Here is a 15,908-nt window from a genome sequence, read left to right on the forward strand (position 1 = left end):
GAAATGGAACATACATTACAGATTAAACTTCATTCCAAGTAAAAAAAAATTTGTTATTTCATTGAACAAATCGGCAATTACTTAGTTGCCAACCCAATAGCTTTGATAGTTTAGTAAACATTTTTGGGAAAATCTTCTATATATTATAATTATATCTTCTATATAATTAATTTCTAATCATTAAAATAGAGGTTAAGTCCAGAAAATGATTTGACGTCTTCTAGGCTCTAGAGCGGAGAAGATGTTCAACGACTGATCTAAATTCAAACATCGTCTTAAACCTTCTCGCCGTGCATCGGTCGAACAACCGTTGTGCGCTATGTAGGACGCTAATGTTGCGCGTCGGTGCAATAAGAACACGATTAGCTCGAACTTATTCAACTTATTATGCGCTATCATTACATTCTTTCGGTGCCCGTCGGACAAGAAATCCGAAGCGGTTCGACCCGATCTAATGTTCGCTCGGGATAACGATTACGAACGTTAGCACCGTTTCGCGGGGCCCGCGTCAGGGTCCGAGAAGGTTAACGACGTTGCCCTAAGAAGGAACTACATTAGGTTGCTGCGTGTGAAATGTCGGATTTTTAAGCGAACATACAAAACTGCATGTCCTTTTTCAAGAGCTGTTTATTTAATCAAAATATGCTCCATTCGCTTCGATACACTTTGTCCAATGAGATTTTAATGCGCGGATGCCTGTCTTAAAGAAATTCTGATCTTCAGAATCAATAAACTCTGACAGGGAATTTTTCAGACTGTCTTCATTTTCACACTGTTCAGCCCGTAAGAACTGTTCCGAATGTTTAAAAAAGTGAAAGTCGGTCGGCGAAAGATCCGGCGAATAAGCTGGCTGCTGCAAAATTTCATATTTCAATTCGTTCAATTTCGCAATTGTTTTGTACGACGTACGCAACCGAGCGTCGTCGTGGAGAAGTATCGGGCCATGCCGATCGACGAGCGACGGTCGTATAATTTTCAATTTTTCGTGCATCTCGTCGATGTACCGGCAGCACTTTTCGGCCGTAATCGTCTCCCCGGTTCGAAGGAACGAGCAGCGAATTACTGCGGTCGCATTCGTTTCCACCGATGCTTTCGGAGCATCGTTTTTCACAGACGTTTCGGGTCTTCCGCGCGGTTCATTTTGCAGGGAAAAATCAGCGGACCGAAAATTTTCAAACCGACGCTGCACCTTTTCGATCGTTAACAGTATTCTCCCCGAACGCCTGGTTTATATCGCGAGCAGCTTTCGCAGCGTTGTTACCAAGTTTATGCTCGTCTAAAAAAATTACACGAACATCGGTCGAATTCGTATCCTCGCGAAATTCGAAACGAACAACAAAATGGAACACTTTCGAGAAAATCTTCTTCGTCGAGATGCGACTCCGGCGCTGGACTGTGCGACTATAAACGAGGTTATGCCAGAAACGAAAGCATAACGAAAACAGGGAGACGAACGTTCGCGTGTAAAGAAAATCCGACATTTCGTATGCACTAACCTAATACATTCGATATCATTTCCGCACGAAGAACGAGACTTCGTCGTTCGATTTCCTACGTGTCCTTTTCGAAAGCTACAATTACAAAATATCCACACCGCGATATACAGTAAATTCTCCGTAATTTTCATTCAGCTTGAAAACAAGAATAGGCAAAATTTGGAAAGAGGATTATTATATATTATATTATATTATTATATATATATATTATATTATATTATTATATATATATATATATTATATTAATATATATTATATTATAGGCTACGATTACTCGAGCCTTGGACCTCGTTATTACAATCGTTGACGATCGGCGACCATAAAAATGAGCCTCGAAGGCACGAACAATCGTATCTCCTCTTCCCAAATTGTCCATTTTTGTGGACAATCTGAGCGTCAATTAGAGAGACATTAGTGAACATATAAATTCTAGAATATCTGCTCCATAAGAACACTTTATTTTCAACAGGAATAAATATTCTCTTAATTGAATGATATAAGTACAGTAAATTCTCTCTAATCTGCGCTCAGATTGCGCACTAAAATGAATAATTTAGGAAGAAGAAATACGATTATATTCGAGCCTTGCAGCTCGTTTTTAGAATCGTTGACGATCGGTAACTATAAAAACGAGCTTCAAGGCTCGAATAATCGCATCTCCTTCTCCCAAATTGTCAATTTTTGTGCAAAATCTGAACGTCGATTACGAAGACTTTACCGTACAATGTTTGCTACATAATCGAAATATAAATAAATAAAATAATAATACAATATCTCCGCACTATTATTCGTTGAATAATAACCTAATAATATTTGCTTTTCGAATAACCGTGCGCCGTCCGCGTTGAAGAGGAACGGACGGAGGGCCGCGGGATGTTCAACCTTGTGATTCCAAGGGTCCGTAGAATCCCGGGGAAACCACGTGGCTCGACCGCGGTTTCCACGTAGTCGTCCTTTTTCCCAGCAGCTTGTCGCGCACACGGCCGCGTATTGTTTTCGATGGCATTCGAAACCGGTCAGCCGGCTGCGAAGAGCCCTCCGCGCCGCGCCGTTTTTCTCCTCCCGCGAGGAACGGCGAGGAGACGCGGCGCGGTTAATTCGAGGCGATTACCCGCGCCTCGGAAACGTTTCGAATTTGCATACTCGCCCGGAACGTTCGGTCGCGGGAACGCGAACGTTCGCGCGTTCTACGATAATTGGTGGGATTTTCGCTTTTCATCGGGCCGCGGGCTCCTCGTCCCGGCGTCCGACGACGGTAACACGCGCGGTGTACGCGATCGATATACATATTATACATACACGCGGAAATTGGAATTAATTGGCCAGATTTACCGAGATCGTCGCTCTCGAACAAAAGGTTCTCGTGAACGCCCAGACGCCGGCAGAATTGAATGAAATTCTCCATGTTGTCGCGGGAGAAGAAACTCCGTCTCGCTGCGTTCTCCCAGCATCGGCCCCTTATCAACGGTATCGGCTGCAAAATGGTCCATAAAACATTTCGTTATCGATCGTCCGATCGTCGGCGGACTGCATATTTCTTGTGGCGATGGATCGAATACAGTAATTTCTCCCGGATATGCCAGATCTCGCGTTGCCGTGAATTTCCCCGTGCTAGTCCTGCGCCTATGTCACGAGGTTATGTCAAGGTGTAATTGATTAATTACATCTTGACATAACCGCAATTGCAAGGTGCGATTGAATTGTGTGTCATTTCAAGGTGTAATTCGTTACTATGTCGATGCTGTGGCCTTCGAATTGCCTTCGAATCGTGGCAAAAAATTTTAAATAAAAAGGTTAAGTCGTCGTTTTTATTCTAGCGTTACTATGTATTCGTATTAATGTACACTATAATGTACATATATGTACGTATAATGTGCTATAAAAACGGGCCGCAAGGTGAAGAATCGCGACTTAGTACTCTCAGATCTGCCGGTTTCGATTCCGACCTCCGAACATTTTTCTGGGAGAAATTACTGTAATTCCTTGCAAATATAGAATTTATTTTGCGGTTACCAACCCGCTGAAATTATTAAGAAGATGAACACATGTATGAACAGATCTAAGATCCTGTCCAAATTTTTTGATATGGGTATAAAAACATTTGTATACACTGTATACAAGTAAAAGCTAAAAATTTGGGGGGTAAAAATGAAATTAGCTATTATTATTGAATTAACTCCTTCATCTTGCAATTAACATTAGGTTTACGGAACGCGCCGGAGAACGATGTGTACCAAATTTCTTAATTTATAAACATTGAATTGTAAGGATATATTTAAAGGAAATTTATTTATTAATAAACAAGTTATTTATAGTTATTTATAGGAAGTTAATTATACAAAAAATATTGCTTCATTGTGCACGCGATAAAGATCGCTAAAAATCCGAATAAATATATCGTTACATTCACGAAGCAATATAATGCTTCGAAATTCTCGAAACTTTGCACGCGAGATATAACTTTCCGTACGATTCTCCTTTTATGGAACAGAAAAATTGAAGTTCGCACGAAGATTAAGCGTAGACGTTTCTCGTCTATTGTTAGGCTAGACTGTTTATCCGCCGAGATCATAATTACTCACCCCTTTGGCTCTCCCGGCATCGATCGCCACCCTCGCTTTCTCCTGGATGACTCTCGCCAATCGACAGACAACCACCCCATTGTCAAGCGCGTCGAAGAAGTTGTCGCCGGTCACATACTCCGAGTCTGGAACGCAAACAGAATTTTTAATTATTCGTGACAAAAAATTGCGATATAGCGCCTGTGGTCGGGCGACTCTCTCTCCACTCTCTCTCTTTCTCTCTCGTACTCCTTCTCCACTCTCTTTACTCTCTCTCTTTCTCTCTCGTACTCCTTCTCCACTCTCTTTACTCTCTCTCTTTCTCTCTCGCACACTTTCTCCTCTCTCTCTCGCTCTCCTCTCCCTCTTCCTCCTCTCTCTCGCACTCTTTCTCTCTTACTCGCGCTCTATATCTCTCGCGCTCTCTCTCTTTCGCTCTGTATATCTCTCGCGCTCTCTCTCTTTCGCTCTCTATATCTCTCGCGCTCTCTCTCTTTCGCTCTCTCTCGCGCTCTTCTCTCTCGCTCTCTCTCTCTCTCTTTCGCTCTCTCTCTCTCTCTCTCTCTCTTTCGCTCTCTCTCTCTCTCTCGCGCTCTCTCTCTTTCGCTCTCTCTCTCTCTCGCGCTCTCTCTCTTTCGCTCTCTCTCTCTCGCTCTTCTCTCTCGCTCTTCTCTCTCGCTCTTCTCTCTCTCTCTCTCTCTCTCTCTCTCTCTCTCTCTCTCTCCCCCTGTCGCCTCTTCCGATCACCGCGTCGACGAACCGTCGCCGCTCGACGTATTGCGTAAACGGTCACTTGAAAGCAGTCAAAGGTATCGACGAAGTGGCGCCATTGTTCGGAACAATGGGGCAACCCTTCTTTGCACCGTTCGCCGCAGTCAAATTCTTCTGGGGCTGGGGTGACTTCCGCTTTGTTACAGAAATTTTCCGCGAACAGTTCTCGGGCTAAGTGGACGCCGGGAGAAATTTAATTACACTCTTTTGTGGCGCTTCGGTTGACGGAACAATACCTTGCCGTAGGTTACAGAGCAGGGTGGCTTTTTTTTTTGTTTCGATCATGATGCGAGAAATTTTCCGAAAATTGCGAGACTGCGTGCAAGCGAAGCACACGGTAAATTCCTACAAATTTCACCTCGGCTTGTACACAGAAAGGGATAAATTCGGAAGAGAAGATACAATTATTCGAGCCTCGCGATTTTTTTATAGACGTCATTTATCAACAACTATAAAAACGAGCCGCGACGCTCGAACGATCGTATTTCCTCTTCGCAAATTGCCCATTTTTGCCTAGAAGCTGAGGGACGATTTATTTAAGATTTATATTATTTATTCAAGATTTATTAACCCTTCGCACTCGCGAAGCCATTTTAACTGTAAATCTAAATTAATTTTTCTGACTTACGATATTTCCATTTTATACGACAAAGTGCACTTTATGCACGCGAAATTTAGTCTTGCGACTCATGCAACAATTAGAATTTTAACAACTATTTTTACATCTAAACTTCTATAATATAAAAATGATCTCGGAACGTGATGTAACAATTTTAATGGTGCCTCAGAGTCACCGCTCGAGCGCAAAGGGTTAAGATATTTTTAGATTCATTGTATATTGTTATTCACCATAACAAAATGTTAACTAAAACAACACAAAATTACGAAATAAAATTACTGTACAAAACGACGCGCCAATTATAATATTCTGCGAAGCAGTTTCTCTTCGTTCCGAAGCAAACATGAACATCGTGCACGTATATGCATATATTATGCATCCCTATTTTCTATGCAGCGTTCAGCAGAATTCGCCTAATTCTTTCCATTTTCTCCGCTTTTTGCGCGTCGCGTGCCGGCAAATTGCGTTCCGTGCCAAAAAATAACCAACAATTAAATACGAAGATCGCCACAATTTTAAAACGTACAAAAATGTTTCCCCTAGTCACAGCAGGGTTAAACGTTCTTCTGTATAAAACTCAGTTCACATCCAGCCCGTATAAAAAGTCCTGAACATCCAGTAGCCGGATCGTTAATTACTATTCCAGACGATCCGAGGTCCGGTAACGCGAACATCGTGGCAAATTAACCCCGCGATGCATATCGACGCATCCGTCAAACAGGGAGATATCGGCGAGACGACGCGACGGCCGTCGGGGAACGTGAGAATCGATCGGGCGGCCTGGATCGTTCCAGATTGATCGGTCGAGCCGCTACCAACGGCTCGATACTAGATCGAATCGGCGTCGATCTCGGCCGGCGCAGAGTTCGCGAGCGTGTCGGATCATTACGCAGCTCGGATCCATTCATCAAACCGATCGGATCCGTCTCGCGGGGTTAAAGAGGCGTACCGATCGATGCATCATGATCGCGCCGTGATTTTTCCAGGAGCACGGTGATCTAGCTAGCTCGCTACAGTAATGTCTCCCTAACTGACGCTCAGATTGTCTACTAAAATGGATAATTTGGGAAGAGGAGATACGATTGTTCGAGCCTTGTGGCTCGTTTTTATAGTTGTTGAGAATCGGTAATTATAAAAACAAGGCGCAAGACTTATATTAATCGTATTTCCTCTTTCCAAATTGTCCATTTTTCCCCATAATAGCTCGCTACAGTAATGTCTCCCTAACTGACGCTCAGATTGTCTACTAAAATGGATAATTTGGGAAGAGGAGATACGATTATTCGAGTCCCGCCCTCGTTTTTATAGTTGTTGAGAATCGGTAATTATAAAAACAAGGCGCAAGACTTATATTAATCGTATTTCCTCTTTCCAAATTGTCCATTTTTCCCCATAATAGCTCGCTACAGTAATGTCTCCCTAACTGACGCTCAGATTGTCTACTAAAATGGATAATTTGGGAAGAGGAGATACGATTATTCGAGTCCCGCCCTCGTTTTTATAGTTGTTGAGAATCGGTAATTATAAAAACAAGGCGCAAGACTTATATTAATCGTATTTCCTCTTTCCAAATTGTCCATTTTTCCCCATAATAGCTCGCTACAGTAATGTTTCCCTAACTGACGCGCAGATTGTCCAGAGAAATTGACAATTTGGGAAGAGGAGATACGATTATTCGAGTCTTGCGCTTCGTTCTTATAGTTGTTGAGAATCGGTAATTATAAAAACAAGGCGCAAGACTTATATTAATCGTATTTCCTCTTTCCAAATTGTCCACTTTTCCCACGATAGCTCGCTACAGTAATGTCTCCCTAACTGACGCTCAGATCGACTAGAAAAATGGGCAATTTGGGAAGAGGAGATACGATTATTCGAGTCCCGCCCTCGTTTTTATAGTTGTTGAGAATCGGTAATTATAAAAACAAGGCGCAAGACTTATATTAATCGTATCTCCTCTTTCCAAATTGTCCATTTTTCCCACAATAGCTCGCTACAGTAATGTCTCCCTAACTGACGCTCAGATCGACTAGAAAAATGGGCAATTTGGGAAGAGGAGATACGATTATTCGAGTCTCGCCCTCGTTTTTATAGTTGTTGAGAATCGATAATTATAAAAACAAGGCATAAGACTCAAATTAATCGTATTTCCTCTTTCTAAATTGTCCATTTTTCCGCACAATAGCTCGCTACAGTAATGTCTCCCTAACTGACGCCCAGATTGTTCAGAAAAATGGACATCTTTTTTTATAGATGTTGACAATTCGTAACTCTAAAAACGAACCGCAAGGCTCGAATAATCGTGTCTCCTCTTCCCAAATTGTCCATTTTTGTGTACAATCTGAGCGTCAATTAGAGAGACATTAGTGTACATATAAATTCTAGAATATCTGCTCCACAAAAACACTTTATTTTCAATAGGAATAAATATTCTCTTAATTGAATGATATGAGTACAGTAAATTCTGTCTAATTCGCGCTCAGATTGCGCACTAAAATGAACAATTTGGGAAAAAGAGATACGATTATTCGAATAATCGTAACTTCTCTCCCTAATTGTCCATTCTCATTTCCAACCTGAGCTTTAATTAGGTCGAATTCACTGCACTAACAGAATTTCTTCAGGAACGGGAAGTACCGTACATTAAAATGCCTGCTTAAAACAGTAGCAAAGAACCCGAGAGCATACGAATAATAGCAAAAAATGGATGCTCGGCGACTATCGGAGATCTTATCGCTTAATTGCAACGCGAAACAAGCGTCTCCCTAGCACATCGGCGGAGGGGCCCGCAACATCTGCCGCCACCTAACACGCGATCATTACGTTCGATTACTCAAGGCTCTTCGCAGTCGCCTAATCTTTCTTCTCGCGAGGGGCTGCCTCGGATCGATCGTCCCGCGCGATTCAGCGCGCCCGAAAATCGAGCATATCCGCCGAAACTCCGACTGGTTCGCGGTCGCTAGACGCGGCCGCAAGTCACGCTAATTAATTCAGGGTGTCGAAGAGAGTCGGGCGAACAGCGCCCCGTTCGTCGACGCGTCCGACGATCGTGTCTTCCACGATCAAAGGGTGTATCGAGAGATTAATAGAAAACCAGCCTCGGATCTCTGTCTATCAGCGGCTGTATATCTCGCTAGCTCGCACGCTCGCCGAACAGGATCATCCTTGATTCCGCATGATCGGCTGTACTACTTCTGGATGATCGTCGCCGGTGACTGAGCCGGTATTAAATTCTATCGCTTCCACGTGGAGGGGGCGAGGAGGGGGGGACCCATCGAAAAATCGAACCGGCTAGAAACTCGAGGAACGGCGGCGTGCTCGGTCAAGCGGGAAATGATCTAGCCGGGACACTCTCACGATAGGCCAACTCGCGCGTGACTCCTCGAAATCATTTCAATTTCGTTCGTCGCCGTGTAAACCGAACGAGAATCGCCCGGTGGAGGGGGATGCCTGGTTACTACACACATGCACACACATTTATACACACATACGTACGGGTTTACGGGTTACGCGGGTGTTGGTCGTACATTTCGTTTCTGGTTTCCCGTTCGGGGACGCGGGCCGCTCGGCGTCGATTCTCCCACGATCCGCGGGATTGGAGAACGCGCGCGCGCGCGCGATAGATCGAGACGGCGGGGAATCTAAGGAAAAGCCCCGCGACACGATCCATGCCACACGTATAATAGATATAGGTGGGATACGATGGGAAATAGGAACTAGGTTGGGCCGAAGCAGCGATAAAGCCTCGCAGATACGGATGGTAATGAGAACCGGCGCGCGGGCTCGTGACTCGACCCGGTAACAATAGGGTTGCACCCGGGGCAGAACGCCGGGGAAAAAAGGTTTTAACGGCCGGGCTTATGGAGTAAAGTCCATCACACGTTCCATACACACACACATACACAACACATACCGGGCGCACGTGTACGTGCACAGCCAGGAAACGTTCGCGTTCGCGTTCACGTTCGCGTTCATGTTCCACGTCCGTGTCCGTGTCCGTGTCAGCGCTCGCGTTCGCGTTTACGTGTGGCCATGCCGACTGAATCTGGATCGCGAATATTGTTCGCATATGGCCGGGACACAATGGCGAAGCCAGCCGGCCGGCCGGCTCGTGATAACAGCTGCTCCATCGAGTAGGATGCCTGCTCCGTTCCGATCTTACGAAAGATCACGGGCGTGAGCGTGTGCGGCCCGAGCGCGGCCCGAGTGCGAACCGAGCGACGAACTACCTACAACTCGGTCACCCGGAACTTACGTGTACATATACAAAAGCGATATGTACATACATACACACACACACACAGAGAGAGAGAGAGAATCGCTCGAGAGAGAATCGCTCGAGAGAGAGAGAGAGAATCGCTCGAGAGAGAGAGAGAGAGAGAGAGAGAATCGCTCGAGAGAGAGAGAGAGAGAGAGAATCGCTCGAGAAAGAGAGAGAATCGCTCGAGAGAGAGAGAGAGAGAGAGAGAATCGCTCGAGAGAGAGAGAGAGAGAGAGAGAGAATCGCTCGAGAAAGAGAGAGAATCGCTCGAGAGAGAGAGAGAGAGAGAATCGCTCGAGAGAGAGAGAGAGAATTGCTCAAGAGAGAGAGAGAGAGAGAGAGAGAGAGAGAGAGAGAGCACGCGCGCGCGCTGGCTAATTTATGTTTGACGGTGTTGGTTGTGCCCGTCGGCCGAATAATGCCGAGGCTCGAAGAAAGCGATTCCGCAACGTACAGCGGTAATTAGATGCTGATACCGGGGCGAATTCTGCTGGGAACATTGTCCTGCTGCTCGGGAGATTTATAACTCGCCGAGACGGGGGAACTCGCGAACGTTTCAATAACCGTGCGATTGCCTGTGAATTTTCGTCTTAAGAAAGTGCTCTATCGACGAGGCCGGGGCGGCACTGGCAAATTAGGGTGGCGCGGGTATATTGTCCTTTCAGTGATTTATCGCGTACCGTTATTGTGCACTGTTATTTCTCCCTAATCCGCGACGAGATTGTACTCAAGTATGAACAATTTGGGAGAAGGAGATACGATATTGTCGTGGTTAACGATCGTCGATAACTATAAAAATGGGCGTAAACCTCTGCGAACTAATAAACGTGCACGGTTTTCTTCTATGCGTTTTTAGTTGTCATAATGTGCCGCAATCTTAACGTTGCAATGGAAAGTTACGATTACTCTTTCAACATTCATATTTTGTTCAACTGTTTATCAATTTCGACATTATCTTCCGCGGTTCCTAATAGACAATTTAATTTTCAAATTCGGGCAAACGATTCCGTCACCCACGAATGGGTGACGCGCGGCAGTCAATTTCTCGCGCCAAAGGGAATTAATCGTTTACAGAAAAGAACGTTCAAAGGATTTCTGGCAGTTTCCTAATTTTCCGAGTCGCCGGACGAATCGCCGGGAATTCGCGATCCCGTCGAAGGGCGGCCAGTTTTTGAAAGAGCGAAGCTTCGCGTCGATTTAATCGATGACGCGTTCGTCGACTTCGTTTCCACCATATTCTCCCGTGTATCGATAGCCATCATACCTCTTGCAGTTTCCTAATTTTCCGAGTCGCCGGACGAATCGCCGGGAATTCGCGATCCCGTCGAAGGGCGGCCGATTTTTGAAAGAGCGAAGCTTCGCGTCGATCTCATCGACGAACGCGTCGCCGACTTCGTTTTCTCCATATTCTCCCGTGTATCGATAGCCATCGTACATATGGCAGTTTCCTAATTTTCCGAGTTGCCGGACGAATCGCCGGAAATTCGCGATCCCGTCGAAGGGCGGCCAGTTTTTGAAAGAGCGAAGCTTCGCGTCGATTTAATCGACGAACGCGTCGCCGATTTCGATTCCTCCACATTCTCCCGTGTATCGATAGCCATCGTACACCGTGACCCGCATTTCCTTCATACATCCTTGATACGCTACCCTTCGATTTTAATACTCGCTCGACCTCTTTAGTACGGTCCGATCCTTTTCCAGCATCTCCGATCCGTCGTCCTTGGCATTGTTCGATCGGCGCATTAATTCGAGCGCGATATATCACCGCGATTGCTTGTTACCATAAAACATGACTCGGCCCGACAATTTTAATTTCATCGTGTACCACAGGCCACACACGGGCTCTGCTATTCCACCGCGGCGAAGGACAGTCGCGTGAGTTACTGGGCGGACCTCTTTTAACGTTCCGCTGCCTCTGCGTACGATGTTTATCTCCGTGGCGGAGATTTATCTTCTCTTCGGGCGGATAGTTTCACCTGTCATCGTCCGTCGTTGAAATCGCCCGATCCTCGAAAAGAGTGATCGCGGGCCTTTCCTCGCTGGAAACGGTGTTAGCGGGCGGGACATGGCATTCTAAGTCGCTTGCTGCGCGCGTGCGGTTTTAATATTGTTTGCTGAATGTTTATGATAGCGCGAGCCAGAGGAGATGATGCAGGTTGTGCAAATGATTGCAGGGCAGATCGTTTTTTTTGTCGTGAAAATGCGAATCAATACTTCGTCTGATTTTGAGGCTGGAACTTGATTAAATCTGTCTAAATAGAGGAGGCGAGTGAAAGTATAAATTAGGGTATAACGAACTATATTTCTTCTTATTATTTATGTATTTATTTATTTATATATCTTCTAATTTATGTATTGGTTACGTATATCGCATGGATTCTGTTCTGTGTTTGAACTGACAGAATTTACATTAAATATCATAATTAATAATTATATTAATATTTACATTAAATATTATAATTGATAATTATATTTACATTAATATTAATATATTATATTAACATATTAATATTTACATTAAATATTATGTCAATATTGTAGTCGAATTGTCAAAATTTGTGTTGAACACAGCTTGTCCATTTTTCAACCGCAACGTTACTCCAATGACTCGAGAAATCATTTTTCGTAAACCCAATTGTTATATTATTTGCTGCAATATAACTTTTACCTTGCGATCGAAACAGCTGTTTTATATTAGTTTATGAAAGGTCCAATAAGACATTTATTCTGATTTTGAACAAGTGTTATTGTAACATTTGCCGTAGGTAACATAGAAATCGAACGAATAACTCGTAAATGTATCTTTACGGTACGAATAATCGTGAATTAAGAAATTAATGAGATTTCGACGGATTCCCTAAATCTAGCATTAATTCCGCCGAGCTCCGACAGTCGTTCCGACAGAAGTTCAGGGAAAAGACGACGTTCTGTAAACAAAGTTTACAGAAAGCAATCGTCGTATAGACTTCGATCTTCGACAGCCGGAAAAAAAATACACGAAACCCCGACTTTTCTCCTCATTTTCTCCTGTGCATAGAAATTAGCATAAAGCTAAAGCGCGCTTGCGCTTTTATTATATATTACTAATAAATATAAAATACTAATTACTATTACTAATAAATATAAAATAGTAATTACTATTACTAATAAATATAAAATTCTAATTACTATTACTAATAAATATAAAATAGTAATTACTATTACTAATAAATATAAAATACTAATTACTATTACTAATAATTATAAAATACTAATTACTATTACTAATAAATATAAGATACTAATTACTATTACTAATAAATATATAAAAAACAATATATATTACTATTACTAATAAATATATAAAAAATAATATATATTACTATATTAGCGACTAATTAGCGCCGACGATTCCCGCTGGCAAGCGGCCGATGAAAAGAAAAAAGAGAAAAAAGATCGACCTTTTAATTTCCGCTCCGGGTATCAATTTCCGTCTCGTTTCGATGCGCTCAAAGACCGGCGTTAAACGGCTTTCCACGAGATTCGGGCTCATCGAAGGGCTCGACGATAAATTGCTGAACCGTCTGGCCGGTTCACGGCTCGCTGCTCGCCCATGGCCCGTGCCAAACAAGCGATCCGCTCGCGAATCGCTTCGACGAAAGTACGCGACGCGTCGGGACGCGGCGATCCGCGCGATCCGAAGCGCGCTCGCGCTCGCGCTCACGTTCGCACACGCGCAAGCGTGCATTAGGAAGGCGTACGCCCATTATGCGTAATGCGGCCTCAGGTACACCACGACCAAGGGGGAGAAGAAGTGGCACGAAGGAAGAGGGGTGCCCGGCCGACTTCCGGTTGAGTCAGACCCATTGCGACTGCGGGAGACACAGGGTGTGGGTCGAAAGGTCCCGGCCGTTCGCGCATCGTGCCAACAATTTGCCTGGAATTTCGGCGATCCGCCGCGCTAAATCTCTGGCCGGCGCGCTGAACGCGCGCGCGCGCGTGGGATGACGATTCTACGTTTCCACGATGATGTTCTCTAGCTGACCTTGGCCTACTCGCTTCAACGCGTCCTTAAAAAATTCTATTCAACGTCGTCCTGGCTCGATCTGCTAATATTTACGCGTGTGCAACACCGGGGCCTCCTCCGTTCATGCGAACAGCTTTAACATGATTGTTCACACGTTTGGAATCATCGTATGGGTCGCGGGTCTTTATGCGAAACTAAATTTTTCTTTTTCTTTTTTTCTTTTTTTTTTCTAAGGAAATCTCTCATGCTAAATTACAGAACATTGCGGAGTATAGTAATGTCTCCCATACTGACGCTCAGATTGTCCACTAAAATGGATAATTCGGGAAGAGGAGATACGATTATTCGAGCCTCGCGACTCGTTTTTATAATCGTGGACAATTTATAACTATAAATTTATATCTATAAATAAAGTAATAAATACAGTAATGTCTCTCTAATTGACGCCCAGATTGTCCACTAAATTGGATAATTCGAGAAGGGGAGACACTGTTATTCGAGCCTTGCGGCTCGTTTTTACAATTGTGGACAAATTATGAATATAAAAATAAACCGCAAGGCTCGAATAATCGTATCTCCTCTTCCCAAATTGTCCATTTTTGTGCGCAATGTCAGCGCCAATTAGGGAGAAATTACAGTATTTAATATTTATAATTATTATAATTAAAATTGTAATTTAAATTACAGTACGTCCAATGGCACTTGAAATTCAGCTTTTGAAAGGTTCTCGATACATTTTTTCCTCCGTTCGTAGTCAAAATTTTCCGTATTAATTATAAGAAACAAAAGTTGGATCAAAATTTATTTCTTCTTCCAATACTTTTAATATATTAACAGTAATGTCATTTTCTTTCTTAAAATCTCCAAATGTCTTCGCAGTTCTGCATTTAATCTTCTGCCATAAATGCACAAAACGTCACGACACAAATGCTGTCACTTCTCCATGACGAATATACTCGTCGTGACAAAAAATACTGTCACTTCTCAATAACGAATATACTCGTCGTGACACAAAATTCTACCACTTCTGCATGACGAATATACTCGTCGTGACACAAAATACCGGCACTCCTCCGCGACGAGTATCCTCGTCAAACGCGCAGCTAACCGGTCGAATGAACGGTCGCGAAGCAATCGCCGTCGCCGATTCACCGTTCATTTCGGCAATATTCCGGTATGTAGCACAATCTCGGAATAATCCGAGCCGCGGGATCATACGCGCGGACGACATACAAATCGGTCGATCGGCCAACGTAGGAGGAATCCTTGATTCCCGAAGACAGAAATTAATCGGCGCGGTCGCCTCGGTATGCGGGACGCGTTTTGAATACATATAACTACTACATATCGCCGGTAACCTCTTTCCGCGGCTTTACAAGCGCCGTAGATCTTAATGCGGCGATCTACAAGCGCGCCTGCCCGGCCTCGGCTCGAACACAACGAGCATCGGGACTACGGGCTGCGGACTTGTTATCCGGCCATATAATCAGGCAAACAAACCAGCGGAACCAGAAGTTGAATCGCTGGAACATCATCCGGAAAATCCGGGACGCAGCGTGGCGTCCGAGAGAAATTTCCATCGATTTGCATGCTCAGCCGGAACGTCGATAATTAAACGAATCGAATCCCGTATAGACTTCGGATATACATACATTCGATATATTAGGTCTACCGGAAAGTTCTGTCCGACAGTGTCGCTTCAAGTTTCAATCCATATGCACATGTTGATTTGAGACATATACGACTATCTCTCTTTATCATTGCATTTACGCACATGTACTCTCCTAAATAAACTGAAACAAAGATGTCTCGTGTCGTTATTAAGCGAGACGCGATCGTGAAAACATGGCTACCAATGATAATGCCGGACCACATGCTGCTTTGGCGACTCGTCGGAAAATCGCAGAGCTAGGCTGGGAAGTTCTGTCGCATCCACCATACTCCCCAGACCTAGCACCCTCCGATTATCACTTGTTTCTCTCTTTGCAAAACTTTTCACAGGAAAAAAAATTCAAAACTGAAGCTGATGTGAACCAAGCACTAGTCGAGTTCTTCGCCTCTAAAAATAAATCATTTTTTAAAAATGGCATTCACAAGTTGCCATCACGCTGGCAAGAGAAGTCATAAGTAACGATGGAAAGTATATTCTACGATAAATATTATTAAATGTATGAAAGTTGTGTTATATTTCCCAAAA

At 43.9% G+C, this 15,908-nt stretch overlaps 1 protein-coding gene across 4 annotated transcripts in view; it reads right to left on the reverse strand.

Annotated features, from left to right (window-relative positions):
- LOC117218994 (growth arrest-specific protein 2) overlaps positions 1-15,908 on the reverse strand; it is a 78,480-nt gene that overhangs the window by 12,908 nt on the left and 49,664 nt on the right. For all 4 annotated transcript variants that reach the window (XM_033467806.2, XM_033467807.2, XM_033467804.2 and 1 more), the window contains exons 3-4: positions 4,079-4,203; positions 2,829-2,970 (exon numbers count right to left, since the gene is read on the reverse strand). In XM_033467806.2, coding sequence (XP_033323697.1) covers positions 2,829-2,970; positions 4,079-4,203 — 267 coding nt within the window. The remainder of the gene's footprint in view (positions 1-2,828; positions 2,971-4,078; positions 4,204-15,908) is intronic.

Source organism: Megalopta genalis, chromosome 4 (genome assembly GCF_051020955.1).
Source record: "Megalopta genalis isolate 19385.01 chromosome 4, iyMegGena1_principal, whole genome shotgun sequence".
NCBI lineage: Eukaryota > Metazoa > Arthropoda > Insecta > Hymenoptera > Halictidae > Megalopta > Megalopta genalis.